Source organism: Pithys albifrons, chromosome 4 (genome assembly GCF_047495875.1).
Source record: "Pithys albifrons albifrons isolate INPA30051 chromosome 4, PitAlb_v1, whole genome shotgun sequence".
Taxonomy (NCBI): Eukaryota; Metazoa; Chordata; class Aves; order Passeriformes; family Thamnophilidae; genus Pithys; species Pithys albifrons.
This window is the reverse complement of record NC_092461.1, coordinates 23,427,639-23,445,551: the sequence shown is the minus strand read 5'-3', so window position 1 is coordinate 23,445,551 and position 17,913 is coordinate 23,427,639. Positions and strand designations below refer to the sequence as shown.

Here is a 17,913-nt window from a genome sequence, read left to right as displayed (position 1 = left end):
CTTGGCCATTACCATAGCTTGGATCTTCTGACATATATTAAAGGAACAAGAAAATGGAAGATGGATTAGAAGGCTGTGCTTCTGTTTTACCTAATGGAAATTTAAACAAGTAGAACAGATGGTTTTTTCAGACTTTGTTGAGCAATTCCTCTTGCATGTTGTTCATGCCTAGAAATGCATCTGTATGGAGGGGATTTCTCTCTCTTATATTTCCATACAAAGTCCTTTGGTGTGAGACAGGATACTGAGAGATTTTACTCTAAATTCCCAGGATGGGATTTTGTCATAAATACATCTCAGCAATGCCTTGTCCCCAATGTATTTACCATCCTGAGGCAAAGAAGGTTCAGTACCAAGGTTTTAGTTGCTGTCTCCCAAGAATTCCCTTCTGTGACAAACTATAGAGTAGTTCTGATAGGAGGAATTATTTTTAAAGTTGTAGTGCAGGATTGTGAGTTTGGTATCTTCAGTTACTCTATGAACAATATTAAATTTATGTTTACATTGTGCTTTATGATTTTTTAAAAATTAGTTTTATGCTTTGTTGACATTTGGTCAGCTGTGAAGTGGTCAGGCAGCTGGACTAAATGGTCATTGTATTGCATAAAATCAGCTCAAAGAAACCTCTGTGACTCAATTTGTGAGTTTTAGCAGGCAGGTATTCTTTCTTATGATGTGCTGCATGTCACAGCATGCCAGGTGCCCTGGGAATCAGCTCGCCAAAGTGCACACAGAGGCATCTTCACTACAGCTTATATGTCACTATTACATGATTATTAATTTTTCATTCCCTGTATTCCTGTTACATATTCATGATATTTCCCAACACTTATTAGCATATACACATGTTCTTATTATGTCTCTGAGGGGTTTTATTGAGGGTGTCTGGTGGTCGTCTATGTCTGGAGCCCCCAAGGGTCTAAGTGACTGCCTTATGAACTTTAAGACAATACACTTGGTTATAGAGTAAACTGGTGTTGCTTGGCTGGCTGCCTCAGTTCCCTTCTTTACTGTTTCTTTCCTTTGCTTTTCCTTTTAAATCATTTGGCTCTGCTGTATGTAGTTTCTATGGTACATTTCGCTGCAAAGCCCATTAATTCTTCTTACATCTCAAAACTCAGATTTCAGTTGGAGGTCCCTTCCAAATAAATAGTCAGTTCCAGTAGCCTAAGCCAACTCATCTCCCTCCCACCGATTTTTCCGTGCCCACACGCCCATGAGAGCGGGCAGCGCGGTTACAGCCGGTGCGTACCGACACACACTTACAAGGGCAGACACAGGCATCGATGCCCGCACAGCCCGACCCGCCTCCAGCATCCTCGGCGTGCGGATCCGTATCTCTAGGATAAGGTCTTCCCAAATGCCGGTGCCCTGGTGACAGCTCTCCCGCGGAGCCCCGCTCTATCCGCACACCGGCTACGCTGCTCCCGCTCCCCACCGGCACCGGCTCCACAGCCTCTCCCTGTGCCCAGCCGGAGCACAGCGGTTCCCGCACAGCCGAGCCACCCTCCCTCAGTCTCCCCGGCATGCAGGGGGTTAACCGGACCGGGGCGGGGCGATGCCGCCGCCAGCGGCCGGTGGCTCTGCCGGGTGCTCCTCAGCCCGCCCGGGAGTGGCGAGCGCTTCTCTTTATTTCCCAGCGGTGGGTTCCGCCGCCCCCGGTGAGCGCCGCGTCCCGCCGGGCGCCGCGGGAGGAGCGGCGGCTGGAGCGGGGACCGCAGTCCGCTCCCGGGCGGGGGCGGCGTGCCCCCTGTGCCTCCCACCGGCGGACAGCGGGGCGGGAAGGGCGGGGCAGCGGGCGCAGGGGTCTGTCCGGGAGAGCGCTCGTGCCGTCCGGGCGGACGGGGCCGGTTCCTCTGTCTGCGGGACCGGGGGCGTGCTCCGGCAGCATCGAGGAGCGGCGGGGCGGCTTCCGGAGGGGACCCGCGGGGTAAAATCAAATTTTCTGGCGACATCAACTTTTCCTGATGATGGATCGAAACTGAACCAGAGCTTTTTCCTGCGGAAACCGTTGACTGTCGGCTTCCTTCAAAAACGACCGGTGTGGGGAGCATATGAGAGATGGCAATTTAAATGGATTCTGCCTGATTTTAAAGCACCAGTCTGGGGATTTAGAAGTGTAGATGAGATACTAGTAATTCTTCACTCATGAGTACACTAGGAATTTTCTCTATGAGGATGATGAGACACTGGAACAAGTTGCCCAGAGAAGCTGTGGATGCTCTGTTCCTAGAAGTGTTCAAGGCCAGGCTGGATGGAGCTCTGAGCACTCTGGTTTAGCGAAAGGTGTCTCTGCCCCTGGCAGAGGGCGCAGAACTAGATGCTCTTTAAGGTCCCTTCCAACCCAAACCGTTCAAGTGCACACATGTTAAAGTGGGCAGTGCCCTTTCTTGAGCTGAGTTGGGAGCATATGGTTGTTGAATGTTGGTTTTAACTTTGGCTGAGGAAGACTACAGAAACTTTTGACGTGGCTATAAAAAATTCCATTTGTTTGGACAGTGTGAGAGCTTTGTGGCTTTACATTAACTGGCTGCTTGTCAGCTACTACCTGATTGCTGGCAAGGTCTGCCATGGGAAAGCTGTTTTATGTTTGCTCCTTCCTTCCGTTCCTGCCAAGGCATCTCCAGTGGAGTGCTCTTGGAGAGGGTATGCTGGACCTTTGGACTGTCAGAACTTTGCTCTCAGTTTTTTGAAGTATAACATTACTTGGAGGATCACAGAACCAAGAATACTGTGCAAAATCTCATGGATGCTTAATACTGTGAACCACTGTTGAATGAATATCCTTAGTTTGTTTGCAGCCACTTGTCATCTTAGTACATAAAAGTCACTTTGCTGTTTCTTCTTGACTTCCAACTCCCCTTTACTAGAACTCATGGCACTGTAGTTTTCTTGTAAGAAATGATGAATTTTTCCTGTAATGTAGTATGGTGGTGATATCCTATAGTAGCTGACTCTAATCATATCATAAGGATGCGTAATTGATTCTAAACGTGACTTTTATTCTTTACTTCCTCAAGTTTAGATGGTCATATACTTTTAGCATACCTAGTGCATGTGAAGTTTGGGTCTATTTAGCAAAGGTTAATATTTTAAATGAAGAAAACTAATTGTCCTTATAAATTTTAATACATTACCATTATTTAGTGGCTTTTAACAGGCAGGCCTCTGTTGCATTTTGTTTGGTTCTTCTTTCAAAATTCACGTATGATGTAATTCTATTGCAAGACTGATTTCTTTCTGTTTCCTTGTAGTGTAATCCTGGGGTTTTTAAGGATTACAAGTCTTGTCCCTGTTATAATCTCTGTGCTGTCAGGCCCTTCTTAGGTAGAGCAAAACTTTGTGATTCAATACCTCCCGTAAGAACATTCCCAGAAAGTACCAACTTCATCACGAAGCCTTAGTCACATCTGAAAAAAATAACAAATGAATCATTCTATAATTATAATTCTGTCCTTGAATCAGCACCAAAGCTCAGTGATACATTTGCCTATTTAAATGTAAGGAAGAATGCTGAAAGGAGAAGGTTTTGGGTATAGGTTAGGGCAGTGGATCAGGAAGAAAGGTATTCAGGATGGATGATAAACTGAAGCACTGTACCTTTTTGGAGTCATGTTTTACTTTCGTGTTCCTTGCCTTTATGCTGTGGCAGACAAAAGGGCTCTTAAGGTCAGTAGGAGGAGTTTAATGAGGAGGATATTATGAGTAAGATGCTTCCTGGACTTGGGTTTCAGGCGTCTGACGGTTAGAGCTGAGCTTTGGAGACTTTCTGGAGCCAGAGGTGGAAGGGGGCTGCAGCTGGTTTGGAAGTTACTGTTGCTGTGGGAGGTATGGAAAAAAGAGGGTTAATTGGCAATGAGACTTGCCTCTCTCTGTCCTGTCAGCCTGCTGCTATTCTTAGCACAGAACAGAGGTAGTGGTGAGATGGGGGCTACCTTAGCAAGGGAGTCGTTTAGGCTTGAGAGGTTTCAAAGTGGTGATAAATTATGGTGAATTATGGTGATGCTCAGCCATAAAAATTGTAGATGCTCATTTTGCTACTATTGTAAAAGCTGTAGTGTGGCTGGATTATTTGGGATATTTAATATTCATGACAGTTACTGATACAGAAAGTTTCTCTCACTATTAATGCTTCTAACTTTGTAGTTGGGACTTTTCTGATGCACTTACATCTATTTTTTTTTACTATAATTCTAGGTATAAACACACATGGCTCCTGGTGCTTCAAATGAGAAGAAAACTGATGATGAAAAGGCTTCAAAGTAAGATTCAGAAATTAATTACTTTGTCCAAGTTTACACTTAACCTTGCTCCCTAAACTCATTTCACAGTCATTTAGTTCAAGATACGATACAAGTATTGATTGTAACATCAAATATCCAATAGGAGCTGTTTTGACAAACGAATGGTTTATTGCTGTATCACACCTGCACAGAGGACTTTGCTGGCTAGCCATTTTCCTTAATTTCAACAGTGATTTTTTTTCCAGGCCTGGGTGATGTTTTTATGTATTAATATATTTTAATCTGGTAAGCTACTAAAATGTCAACTTTGGTTGCTGCATATGGGCAGACTTACCTACTTCAAGAGTTCAAGCAAACACTTCAATGTGTTTCTGTAGTCCTCACTTTAAGCTTATTTTACTAAAACCATAAATATATGTTTAGTCTTCAGATACTTGTATTTTACTTAAACTGTCAGAAGTTGAAGGTGCTTTACAAGAGCTTGAGGGAAATAAATTTTCTACTTCTGAGATTTTAATGCCAAAGATTTTTATCAGGAAACTTTGCCTCTACTGTAAATCCATGGCATTGGTCCTATGTACACATAACAATATGCTTGTTTTTGTCGCCCGTTTTACCCCAGGGTCCAAGTCTACAATTAGATGTGCAGATAAGCTGTGCCAAGTTGGTCACAGCCCAGTGCTCCCGTGCAGTCAATCAGAGAGTGTTGTTGGAGGGGACTGAGGTGACAAGGGTGGAATAATAGCCACTGCTGAGGAAGGAGGATGTGTTTTTGCCAGGCATGAGGAGAGGTGGTGTTGGCACATACCACGTGAATTTTCCTGTACTTTTAATAGAGGCCTCGCCTTTTCCCAGTTTATTTCCTGGAGAGAAGCTTTTATTGCTGGTGTTGATATAAAGAAGGAAATAGGTTTTTTTGGTCACCTGAGAACAAGTTGTAAAGTGATTTCAAATCATGTCCTATTTGTGTGTAAAAGCCATTCCAATAATCAGCACAGCCAGATATTGGACCTGTGTTAGTAAATGACTCAGTAAATAAGGGTAGGGAGTCCCACAACTGAATGGGAACAATTCAGAGGAGGCAGCCTGGGAATTCTGCTCACATGAGCTGGAAAACTCCTAGGGTGTCTGTGCCTTCCTGACGAGCCACAAACCTGCTCTTTAGTTCTTCCAGACTCAAACAGGTCTCTTGGAAGAAAGAACAAAGGTAGCCAAAGCGGAGGTCCCACCTCAGGCAGGATTTGTATAAAGAGAGGCAAATGAGGCCTATGAGAGATGGAAGGGAATTCCTACTGAGGGGATCAGTGGACCAGCTGCCTGGGTGGGCAGCATCTTCAGTTGCTGAAGGTGGTCTGTGGTGGGCATAGACAGGTAGGGTGCGTTGGAATGACACCTCTTTTCTTGGTTATGCAGTTGTTACTACATAGTTAGTGACACTGGAGAGAGAATGCCAAGAACAGAAGCATTTGCTTTACTCAGAACGTTTGGGTTGTAACTTTTTGCTTTCTGAGGAACAGTCCTTTGACCTCAGCATGGCCAGTGGCCACTTGGCCACTGTTGACTCCCTAAAGTAATCCACACATCCTGCAGAGGACTGGGAGATAAGACATAGGACCAACAGGGAAGCACTGCCTTTCTAGAGAGGCATTAGAAGGCAGACATCATCACCTGAACCACTTAAAATAGTGCTATACACCTCTGTTTAAGCTTCAGAGTTGTTCCTACAAAGTCTTAATGATTTTTTTGCATAAACTCCAGGTGAACTCTTTTGTTGGTCTCTGACAAAGCAGTTTGAATTTGCTGAGCCGTGCCATGCCTGCAGTCATTCTCCATTAAGCTATTAAATCATCTTCTTGTGTCTAGAAGCTATTTACTGCTTGATTCTGTCTCTCAGAAATTACTTTGAAGTATTGGCCAGGATTCTGCTTAAGCTTGTGATTATTGACTAGTCTTTCCTACCTGTTTCAACTGAACTTAAAACATCAAGCACAGAAGGCAGACAGTTTATGAATCATTCAGCTTGTTTAGTTAGTCCACTATCAAATTTTCCATGAAGGTGATCCCACATGCTCAGTAGTCCAGGTTTCCCTCCTTGCCCTGTCATTTCCTGGCTCTTCAAATATTAATGTTTTTTTTTTTTAAGCCGTATCACTTCCTTACAAGAAGCAAATTCAGAAGAAATTAATTATTTTTACCTCGTCCTCTCTTTTCTCTTTTTGTTCATTTTTTTTCCTCTTCTATGATTTTCTCTTTGCTTCAGGTTTCTCTTTTCCTCTTTCCTCTCATATTTCAGAGTCTCTGTATCCTTGTTATCAGGCTCGTGCTGTAAGATTTTTTTCCCCTGGGTGTATGATACAGTGAGACAAATTGACAGAAATCCACTTTGTGCCTGTCTGTAAAACCCCAATCTTCCCATCCTTGTTAGGTAGCTTGTGGTGGTTGGGGGAGTTTCAGTCAAAACAGAGGTGGTTTGCGTTTCAGCTTTGCTATAGATAGCCTTTGTAGTAAGATGTTCCATTGAATAGTCCCTGGTTCTGCTCCCATTGTTCTATTTACCACAAAGACCCACCTTGGTTCACAGCTTTAATATTGTTTAAGGTAAAGGTTGCACAGTTGCAAATGCATCCTAACATCTAGGCTTTTCTTCAGCAATTTCATCCTGTACGGGGAATGGAATGTTGAATGTCCTATGTGATTTGTTACAAGACATAAGGCAGTTACAAAATTTAGGATTTCCTTAACTCAATGCATAAGGAACCAAAATAAGGTAGTGCAGCCATACCTATGTGTGGCATTTTTCAACTATGACTGCTTGACTTTGAAGGATTGGCATTTGTTCAGTGTGGGGGCTTGTATGAACTCTGTATGTTTCACAATGCTGCTGTCTTGGTAGAGAGAATTTTATCCATCTCTGCAACCCTCACCTGGAGAAAATGAAAGAAGACATCCTGTACCATTTTGCTCTTGGGACTGGTACCCATGATTTTCCAGCACTGTTTGGAGATGTAAAGGTGAGATGCTTTGCTTTGTTCAGCAAGCCTGAGTTTTTCTGCAGAAGGTGAAAGTGTAGCTGTCTTCAAAATAAGACTGAATGTGTCAGCATACCACTGACTGAGGAGTCAATGCAAAGGGGAAAAGATTGGGTCTTTGTGCCAATATCTGTCTTTTACTAGTTTAAACAGGATGAAGGCATTTGAGTGCTATATAGACAGTTGGATTCTTTTTCCATAAATTTTCTTCATGGTGTTTTAGAATGAATGCGAGAAGAACTATATCTGGGAATAACTTTGTTTACTTAAGGTGTTGGCATGCACTCATGTTGTTCCTCACATGTTCTTTGACATACTGAACCATGCAACTGGTTTTGTTTTGTTAAATACTGTTCCTCCCAGTTTGTGTGTGTTGGAGGAAGCCCTTCACGAATGAAAGCTTTTATCGCCTACATAGCGGAGGAGCTGGGGCTCGGGAGCCCCGGCTGTGACTACCCCAACATCTGCGCGGGCACTGACCGCTATGCCATGTACAAAGTGGGACCTGTTCTGTCTGTCAGTGTAAGTATCTCACGTCATCTGATACGGGACACAGTTCAGTGATGCTGTTCAAAGTAGAAAATATGAATATATGTTTCTTTTAAATGCTTAATAGACTGAGTCAGGCTGTTAAATTTGTACCAGTCATGCTCAAAATAGTGCAGCCAGCTAATTGAGAACTCCTTTTTAGCCCGACCTTTGTTCCTTCTTGCATCTTTTTCCCTCAGTGTACCACTGAGGTGTTGTGGGAATGGTGTTACTGTTTTTTTGAGCAGACTTACTCTTGCCTCATCCCTGTTCTGTAGCCTAAATAGTGGTGTAAAAATGTCTCTTGGTGTATGTGGGGTATTGGAAAAAATGGTTATATCACATCCAGAGCTACGTCTCCACAATGGCGCGGTCAAATATGCTACTACAGTATAAGACTAGCATTCCTTGGGACTGGTGTTGCCAACTCATGTATGCATTTTAAGACTTCCTACCTTTAATTTGTAAATAAAATTACATACTTCAATTGCAATTGCAAAACCGTAGTATTATTCTGCATCCTTTCTTTTGAGCTGTAATTATCATAGTGTTGGGCAAGTTAAGGTGGACTTATATTTGTTGAACATTGAGACTAAACCACAATGTCTGTGTTTTGAAAAATATTTAGTTTAACTCTTCACTAGCATTTCTGGTTGGTGAAAGATCAGAGGGAGTTTTTTCTTGTATTTAGGAAATGTTCCATGATGAAGTGCATTAGTCAGCTATTGGGAAAGAACACTGTTTATACTTTTGAAAATGTAAATGTTTTATAATTCATGATTCTTAGGAATGCTGTATTTCATTTAGTCTACCACAGCCAGTAGGAGTGTATCTGTTTACCTGTAGTAGCATTTCAGTAGGCCCAGAGATAGGGGATCTTGTGGGAATGAGTTAGGTAGCATTTGGGAAGAAATACCAGAAAGGAGAAAATGTTCAGCTCCTTTTTCCACATATATTTTGCATTGTCTATGTGAACGTGGAGTATGAATTTCTGCTTTCTTTTCAGCATGGTATGGGCATTCCTTCTATTTCAATCATGTTGCATGAGCTGATCAAACTTTTGTATCATGCCAAGTGTTCCAACATAACCATCATTCGCATCGGTACCTCTGGTGGAATAGGTATTTCCCCTCTTGATTTTGGTTTCTTTCTGCAAACAAAAGTATCTTTGTAGGAAAGTTGGGCATCTTTCTGAATGTAAGTGATTGATGGTCAGAACAGTTTTCCACAAGAGATGAATACTTTTTCTTCTGTAATTTTGAAAGTAAAGGCAAAATCTGCCTTTGGATAGGGAAAATGCACTTAAGAGATCTGACAATGTGAGGAGAAGGACCTTCCTGTCCTCTGTGTAAAATATCAGAAAGAACATGTAGTGAAAAAGGAAAAATTTTGTTCTTTCAGAAATTATATTACAAATAAATAATAAACTGAACTAACTGGGCATGGACAAAAAGTTCTCCTGGTGAATTCAGAGGCAAAATTACCTCCTTTAAAAAAAGCAGGGTTGGGTCAAGATGTATGTTTTGTGTGTGTAGAAACAAAGCATTGGTTGTGTTTTAAAGTTATGTCTATTTCTTTTTACTGCAGGTCTGGAGCCAGGCTCAGTGGTTATAACTAGGCAGTCTGTAGATGCCACCTTTAAACCTCAGTTGGAACAGGTTGTTCTGGGAAAGACGGTAATTCGCAGTACCAACCTTGATGAAGAGCTGGCTAAGGAACTGATGCAGTGCAGTAAAGAAATCGGTCAGTTCAACACAGTCATTGGAAACACCATGTGCACTTTGGATTTCTATGAAGGTAAGGTTGGCAACAGACTAACAGAAGAGTAGTGGTAAGCAGCAATAGATAAATATTAGATAATACATTAACATTAAGCTTCCAGGTCACTGAACAGAATGCATTCCCTACTTTGGGTTGTCTTGCCAATTGCAATTAGCCTGTTTTTCATCTACATAAAAACAAGCATTGTACTTAGCAGTTTGCTGTATTAAACTTCTAATTTTGTGGAGATTCCCTTCCAGCTTTAATACATCCTCTGAAGTACATATAGTCTACTATACACTTCTCATATATATGTCAGGTATATTTGTGACAAAATTTCTGTGATGTACTGAGGCATCCTAGAAGATTAGAGGAATGAGAATTATTTGGGGTTGGTTTGGGGTTGTTCTTCTTTGCACTGATTAAGTACCTAAAGTAAATATTTTCTAAAAGAGTTGTGGGAACTTGTTTGAGAAAAGCTGCGATCAGAAAACTGAAGGCAATATTTTGCTGAATGGTGTCAGTGCTTGTGGAAATAGAGTGTAAATAGCACTTGATCCCACTTTCTCTGGCTGTTGCTGAGTAGGTGACAAAGGGTGCAGTGAAGGGGTGAACACATGGTCTTCATGGTAGTGCTCCAGCTTGGGTAGAAGCACACACTGTCCTTTTGTGTATTTGCTCAGGCACCAGCCACAGGTGCAAGAAATTAAAAGAAGCCTCAGGGATGTTTTCAACTCCTACAGCAAAAGCTGAGAACAGGCTCAAGGGCATTAATTCAGGAATACATTTCCCCAAACCAAGAAGACACTGAGTAAAATACAATGTAATTTTACTTTACTATGTACAACCTGCTGCTGTTTTATCTGTAGGTGCTATTCTTGAATAATTAAAAATTTTCTCAAAAAATTATAATAATATAAGCTAGTTAGCTGAAGAGACTTTTCATCTCTTACATTAGACAGTGTGCAAGTAATAAAATGTTCATCCTTTCAAGATAGAAACAGGAAAACATTTTCAAGCCTGGCAGTTTTTCTAGACAATGATTAAACATGTTAAAAATGCAGCACTTCCATGCAACTTAAAAGTTTGTTGCTGAATTTTCATGCTTCCTGCACATGTGGGAATTTGCTATGTAAATTTTGCTGTTTATGAGTTTGAGAATTTAAGCTGAAGAAGACAAGTTAAATTACCATGATTCACATTATAAAACTGTTAGGTAGAAGCTCTAGCAATAGCTAAAAATCACTTTTTTGTATTTTTCTTGTGCACAAAAAATAAAGAGTAGTAGAAAAAGCTGAATCCTCTATAGGGGAAACTGTAATAACTGGGTGTTTTCAAAACTGAATTTGCTTTGTGACTTCATCACTCTGAAATTTTCCATAAAATTACTTTCTAGGACAGGGCAGGTTGGATGGTGCAATCTGCTTATATGATGAAGAAGAAAAACTGCAATATTTGAAGAAAGCTTATGATTCTGGTGTCAGAAACATTGAGATGGAATCTTCTGTATTTGCTGCAATGTGTAACCTCAGTGGTGTCAAAGGTAAATTAACTTAGGCACTTTATCAAAGCTGTAGGAAGTTTTCTGCATTACAAGGGGTTTGTGGTTAAAAGCTACAAATGAAGTGTTAACATACCTTCTGCATATAACCCCCTCCCATTCTGCTTATAATTTTGTTGCTAAAATTTTGTGATTTGTGTCACATGTGTCATAATTTATCAAGCTTCCTTACATAGTTTTTACACAGTTTACTTCTGTCATTTGCTATTCCAGCCCCTGGCAGCCATGTAAATAATTAAAGTACCTACTTACCCATATCATTCATTTATTTTCTTCACTTAGCTTTTGAAGTTTACAGAGAGCAACTGGTTAGTTTAAGCAATCAGGTGGTTCTCATACATATAGAAATATACTAACTTTCTGTACTTACGTATCAAATTGAAAATACAAGTATAGACTAGTATAGTGTAGACTTAAAGCTGAATAAACCATTCAAAATCATAAAATGAATTTTCAAGTTTTTTACACAAGTTAACTAATTTTCAGTTACAAATATTGTAATACAGTATCCAGTATCTTTCTTCTTACCATGTAAGCTGCCTTCTCTCACTTTGCCTAGCAAGAAATTTGCCAATTTAAAACACTGATGTTTCTCAAACTTCTTAAACGCAAGGAGGATGAAGAAATATAAGCAAAAAGACCAACAGTTGTATCAAACATCCTTAGTTCTTACTGCTTTGAGTGATTAAAAACTCCACTAGTGCTATCCCTGAGCCATTAGGGAACCTGGTCCCTTTTGCTGCCTCTGCCTTGTAGGTCTGTAAAATGTGTATTTAGTGCTTGTGCTCTGCAAAATTGCCACTGGCAGAAACCCCAGACAGAGCATGGTGACAGGATTGAGTGACAGAGTTCAGCAGGAGTGAAAGGAGGGGTTTTGCCTTAGGGACTCTGAGTACCAAAAGGCAACAGACGAGCCTGAGATGGTCCATGGCGTCCTCATGTGCTTGCAGTGCTCCCTGTCCCTGAACGCGACTTATCTGCTGCTTCCTGAGGGATGACACCTACAGCACAGGCACTTGGGCTGGGGTTAAGGTAGATAGTGGATGGCTGTAACTACATCTGATAGAACAGTGTGTCTGGTCACTTCTTACCAGTCAAGTCCTGGATACTTGGGAAATACACTTCCTATCCAGGGAAACATAAGAATCATCATATAAGTATCTGCAGCTGCCTGAGAGCTCTGCCTTTATTAATGTAAAAATCTCTTAAATGTTCCTAACTTACATCCTCCACAGCATGCTAGTACCCTAAGCATCTAATTGTATGCACACCCCTTCTTGGGGTTTATTTTCTCTCATATTTCTGGTCTTCTAGCTGTTCATTCAAATGCTTATGTTTGTGGCCTTTACAAGTGCATTCCTAACTAATCCTGTCTTTTAATTTCTAGCTGCTGTAGTGTGTGTCACCCTTCTGAATCGGCTTGAAGGGGATCAAATCAGCAGCTCACATGATGTCCTTGTGGAGTATCAGCAGAGGCCACAGAAATTAGTGGGATATTTCATTAAGAAGTGTCTTGGGAAAGCATGAAATATCCATCCTTGTTTTAGAGAAGACTTTTATACAGATGAAGTCACAGAAACAACTTTGTGCATTATAAGTCTTTTGCCTCAGGATAACTTACAACATTCCGTGTGTCTGTGGAAGTTAACATATAACTAAACAAAACTTAACTGATGTCCGTTCAACACATTCAGTTCCCAAAGAACAGTGACATTAGTTATACATTGCTGGATGTAAAACTCACTTTTCCATGAATTGGAAAGTGGATCTGTTGTGAAGGACACGCCTGCTATAATGTATGAAAAAGCTTTATTTATCCCTGCTGTAAAAGAAAAAAACTAGGAAAGAAATCAAACTTTATTGCCAAGGAGTTGCAAACCACCAAATTAACTTAAAAATGCCAATCCCTTCCTCACTGTTATAAAAATGGTGTAAGTTATAATTGTCTTTGTTGCTTTATTTGTAAAGAAAACTTAAAATGAATGCAGTTTATTTTTTGCAAACTTTGACAAATAAACAATACTATTTTCCTACATTAAAATTAAATGAAATTGCAAAGTGTGGGACTGACTTTTCTAAGCCTGAAGGACTTAACACTGAGCTGTTGCATATCTGTACTTCTTAGATATCCATCCAACAATATTTTAAATGTCCAATTGATTCAATATCCAGGAACTATTTATTCATTGAAGAACTTGCAATCTTTTGCTGAAGCAAGGCTTCTGCTTATGAAGAGGAAATGAAGGCATTCAGGAGAGGCACAGCATTTTCACAGTCTGTATTATTGGAGCTCTTTTTTTTTTCTTTTTTTAAAAATTAGTTTTCATCTCCACGTGTTCAGGACAAAACAATCACTGTTGCAATGGTTTTCAGTTCTTCTGAAGAGCTGGAGTGTATCTATTGACTGTACATGCCATCAAAACCCATTCTGCAGTTCAGATTTTTCCAGGACCATTGCCCTAATTGTTTGGGGTTTTTTTTAGAAATCATACTCATTGCTGCTTTGCTGCTGTGTTTAGAATATAAATACATGGTCAGCTAAAGAAAATGTGTTAACTTTTTTTCCCTGTCTTTCTACTACAGTGAGGTGTGCAGTCCTAACAGGGGTCAGACGTCAAAAGGGTCTGAACAAGCTCTCAGAACAGCTGTCACTAATCCAGTGAAATGAGATTTTCTTTTTGAGGGCTGTAGTCTCCAATGATGTTAACAAGCAAAAGAGTTAGAACTATGAGGGAGAGATGTTAGTGGTAGGCCTGTTCACCAAGTGACAGAGACTGGAAGCGACATGATGAAAACATTGAAAAAGGGTAACTCTTGTGAACTGAAAACTGACAGAGAGAATCAGTCTGCTTAAATTTGATGAATTTTCAGCTGGAGAACAGATTGGTAACTTTTAAGAAGTTACTAATTTAGTCTTCCATTAATTTTAAACCCCCATTCTCGCTTATGATCAGGTGATACAGTGCATGTAAGTTTTCAGAGGAAACCTTTTTTCCCTAGTCTTAAAGGAAAGAGGTTGGTGAGAAAGGCTCCATATGAAAAGAAAAAAATGCTTTACCTAGAAAACAAGCAAACAAACACTTAATACAGCTCCGTGAAACTCTGAGGAATCATATTACTGCAGTTGTCCTGGGGGATATGAGTCTGAAATGGTGTAATTTGTCTTTTTAAAAGAAGGAAAGCAAGAATCTTGAAACTGGTTAAAAAGGAATTCTTGAATCATTTTAACAGCGTGTGTTGTCAATTGAAACTACAAAACTTTTGTGTTTATAGTCATATAAAATAGGCAATTCTATTTTGAAAACTAATACGAAAACTCTTATGTACTACATGCTGAAATATAAATGGTCTTGTGGCTTGGCTGAGCTGGAGCTAAGGGTCAGGCATTCATGGGGGGATGCAATTATTCTATTCAGTCAATACCTAAGATCCTGGCAGAAGCCCCTGGAAGACGAGCCATTAACCTTTGCCAATATGTCTTTTCTCCTTCCCACTGTTCCTTATGACACTGTACATTTCTTTCTGATAAAATATTTTTATTCTGTGCTTCCTACCAGATGGAGTAAGGGTGTATATGACAGCTTAAAATTCAAATTCAAAAGAGACCAAGTATCCTCCTGTTTCTGCTGATCACCATCCTCTATTGCTGTATTCCTGATGCAAGAGGGGGCTCTACAGACACATCTGACATACAATAAAATAACTTTCCTAGCTTCAGAGGAAACTTTCCAGAATGCTACCCTGATAAGAACAACGTCTATTTCCCGTTGTGACTGCAACTGGACAGGGAGATAAAGAAATGAGTCAGTTGTGTGCATCCGGCTGTGAAGGTTTTATGGAGAGCGGTTTTACATGCAAGTCACTTATTTAATATTAGCCGTTCCCATTCTTTCTCTAGAACATGAATCAAGATTTGAAGTGGTGATAGTTTTAAAAGCATATGTGATATTACCTATATGTTTGGTATTACAAATTGCAGTGTCTCCTGGTAGGTTTACAAATCCTTCAAACCTCGGAAGCCTCTCTTTCAAATCAGGGGCCTGCTGTAGTTCTCTGTGCCATCATGTACCTAGCAATACACTACAGAATTTTAGCTTTACTTGACTGAGAGAAGTGCCATCCAGGTGTGAAGTGGAGCTCCTTGGTGGGATATTAATTCATCCTGCCTCAAAGGTGCAGATGTAGGTAATGTCATTCAGGTAAACACTAAACTATTAGTTTTTTAGTAAGTCCTGAAGACATTCACATTTGTATTTAAAGCCACATGATTACTTCAGTATTTTTTCAGTCTCAACACAAAGAAAATAAACGGAAATTCCATCATACTTGAGGAATAACTAGCTATAATCTACCACAAGTGCATTTATGATTTCTGTTTTGCTGGGAAGTGATTTTGACCAATACATAAAAAATTATGAATTTATAACACCTACTTAGTCTGTTTTTCCTTTATTCCTTGAACCCATGGAAAAGGTAAAAATGAAAACAGAAATTTGCACCATTTCAAAACCAAATATTTTAACAAACTAATCAAGCAGTTTACCATGAGGTGAAGTAACTAACATGCTCTGGAGGGCCAAAAACTGCTGCTGGGTGACCCAAATCCTCAAGGACCTGCAGATGTCCAGTTGTTCATTGCAGAATTATCATATTTATTAACCTTTTAAATTGCTGCCTTGGCTTAAATCTAGTGGATGTCAAATTCCTCTGTAGTGACTCCTGTATCCAAATAGTTTTTACATTTTGGGGAATTTTACTCCTAATGTGAAAAAAGAGCTCTGAATGCTAAGATGTACCTTTCATTCAGTAATTATACATTTTGCAAGAAGTGCAATGATGCAATTAACTTGGCAGTAATGACAAAGAAAGAGCATCATGCTGTCCCTATGTGTGTGTATGTGATTCACGATTCAGATTCCAGGTGGTTTGATTTGCCTTCTATGATGGCTGTGTTATGTGTCTCTATTGACCATAGACAGAACTTTTGGGGAACAAGTTGTATCTTAGGCAATTCATTTGGGTAGGGCAAAACACACAGAAAGTTTACTCCTCTGCTTATGGTGGCATTCCTGATGGGTAGGATAGTCATCCTGTGCACCACTAGACTCCTGCTATGTCTCCCAATGGCCCTGCTACCTTAGGTCTGCACAGGCTCCCCTCCTGCAGATCCCTCACACAGCTCCAGGAATTGCCATCCATCCTCTTTGCTGAAGGAACTGCTGCTGAAAAACTGATTTTCATCCTGGGTGGCACGTGGCAGTTAATTAACATAGTTTTATGACTTGTCAGAATATTCTACCTCTGTGTAGGTTATGTGTACTGGAACAAGATAAATGTCAAACATAAATACTTCCTGAGAGAAAACTCAGGAGTTGTAACCAGACCACTACAGTGCTAGATGTGTACTTATAAGGGTGTTCTAGAAGCATACTGACATTTTTAGGGCTGTCCTAGTTCAGCAGGAGGGACCAGCTAACCCTGTGTGGGGGTGATCAAAGCTGTGTATTTTACCCCCTCTATTCATTCCCCAAGGTCAATGGGCCATTAGCAGCAGCTGCCCAGGGAGCCATTATCACCTTCACACCCAGCCTGAGGGGGGCGGAGCTGCTAATGGGCCATCAACAGCTCAACACCCCCTGGCTCCCAGAGTTAATCACCCATTGTGTGAGTCCCCGCCCAGGGGGAGGGACTGAGTGCTCCCTGAGGGTACATAAGTGGTGGGTAAGAAGACCTCAGGAACTTCTCATCGGATCCAGAGCAGCAGCAGGACCTCGGTAGGAGGAGATCACCGCTCTCGCCCAGACCACAGCCCTCGCCTGCACCAACAGGTTTTTCTTTTCCTTTTGCTATGGGCTTGGGGGAACCACAGAGGTCTCAGCACAAGGGCAAAAAAACCGCCTTGGGTTTGTGCCCCAGGACACTGGGTTATACTGCTGGGGTTTTGTGAGTTGAAAGCAATTTCCCTTGTGTGTCAGTGTTGTTATTGTAATATTATTATTAAATTTTAGCTCTGACTTATAACCTCCCTCGTGGTGAGTTCATTTCCCCTGCTGGTTCACCTTTAAACCAACACAGGGCTGCTTATTTTCCTACTATGCTTTTGTTTTTCAAAAATCTAAGCATGTGGAAACAAAGTGGCATGCACACTGAAGTGAAAGAATATCACTAAACTTGAAAAAAGAAAGCAAATGTGTGTTACATTTTTTTTCTCCTGTCATTTTCGTTGATTTTTATTCCAGAAAAGTAGAAACAAGTGCAGAATGTATGCTGTGGAGTAAAGCACCCTGAGGCCATTCATACAAACCCATCCCCTTACTGTTCATTGCACTGAGAAGCAAACGGAAAGATGAGATTCCTCAACGAATGCAAAACAAGAGGCAGAAAGATAATCTCATCTTTTCTCAGAAAGCAGGCAAATCTCTTCCACTATTCTCTAGTGCTGGAATTCATCAGCTTCTGACTAATGTTTGGACTGCTTTGTGAGATGATTCTGAGTTAGAAAGTCCCTAAGAAGCCACTCTGCAAGTGGATGAAGGAAAGAAAAGAGGATATGGGTCACGCTGTACACCAGTTCAAGGTTCTCTTTTGGAAAAATTGGCTTTGCCGTGTGAGGCAACCGGTGAGTGCTTGGAAATGATTAAAAAAGAAATATTTTAAATCTTTTAATATCTGTTGGAAAGAGTGTATCTACCAATTTTCCCTTTTTACTACATCTTGTTAAGGACAGGCTGGCAGTGAGTGGGGTTTTTTTGCCTTTGGTCATCTAATTGTTGAAAATACAAGTAGAGAA

General features: G+C 40.8%; 2 protein-coding genes across 6 annotated transcripts in view; both read left to right on the top strand.

Annotated features, from left to right (window-relative positions):
• Window positions 1-1,554: 1,554 nt before the first annotated feature.
• On the top strand, window positions 1,555-13,485 carry UPP1 (uridine phosphorylase 1). Of its 5 annotated transcripts, none has more exons than XM_071553650.1 (8): window positions 1,555-1,642; window positions 4,198-4,262; window positions 7,138-7,255; window positions 7,637-7,795; window positions 8,808-8,922; window positions 9,389-9,598; window positions 10,959-11,105; window positions 12,511-13,485. In XM_071553650.1, exons 2-8 carry the CDS (start codon window positions 4,210-4,212, stop codon window positions 12,648-12,650), a joined length of 942 nt encoding a protein of 313 aa, XP_071409751.1. In that variant the 5' UTR covers window positions 1,555-1,642; window positions 4,198-4,209; the 3' UTR covers window positions 12,651-13,485. The 5 variants fall into 5 exon arrangements, with proteins under 5 accessions (XP_071409751.1, XP_071409752.1, XP_071409750.1 ...); XM_071553651.1 differs by having other exon boundaries at window positions 1,577-1,661; XM_071553649.1 differs by lacking the exon at window positions 1,555-1,642 and adding an exon at window positions 1,806-1,930.
• A 4,188-nt stretch (window positions 13,486-17,673) lies between these two features.
• The window catches only part of ABCA13 (ATP binding cassette subfamily A member 13), a 161,774-nt gene continuing 161,534 nt past the window's right edge, over window positions 17,674-17,913 (top strand). The window contains exon 1 of the mRNA XM_071553007.1: window positions 17,674-17,742. Within this exon, the coding sequence (XP_071409108.1) occupies window positions 17,674-17,742 (69 nt within the window). The remainder of the gene's footprint in view (window positions 17,743-17,913) is intronic.

What these genes read in the sequence shown, in the direction of transcription:
- UPP1 (XM_071553650.1), top strand. Translation starts at nt 4,210, where the DNA reads ATGGCTCCTGGTGCTTCAAATGAGAAGAAAACTGATGATGAAAAGGCT. An exon ending in CACTGTTTGGAGATGTAAAG is followed by an intron (nt 7,256 to 7,636) that starts GTGAGATGCTTT and finishes TGTTCCTCCCAG; the next exon opens with TTTGTGTGTGTTGGAGGAAG. An exon ending in TAACCTCAGTGGTGTCAAAG is followed by an intron (nt 11,106 to 12,510) that starts GTAAATTAACTT and finishes TTTAATTTCTAG; the next exon opens with CTGCTGTAGTGTGTGTCACC.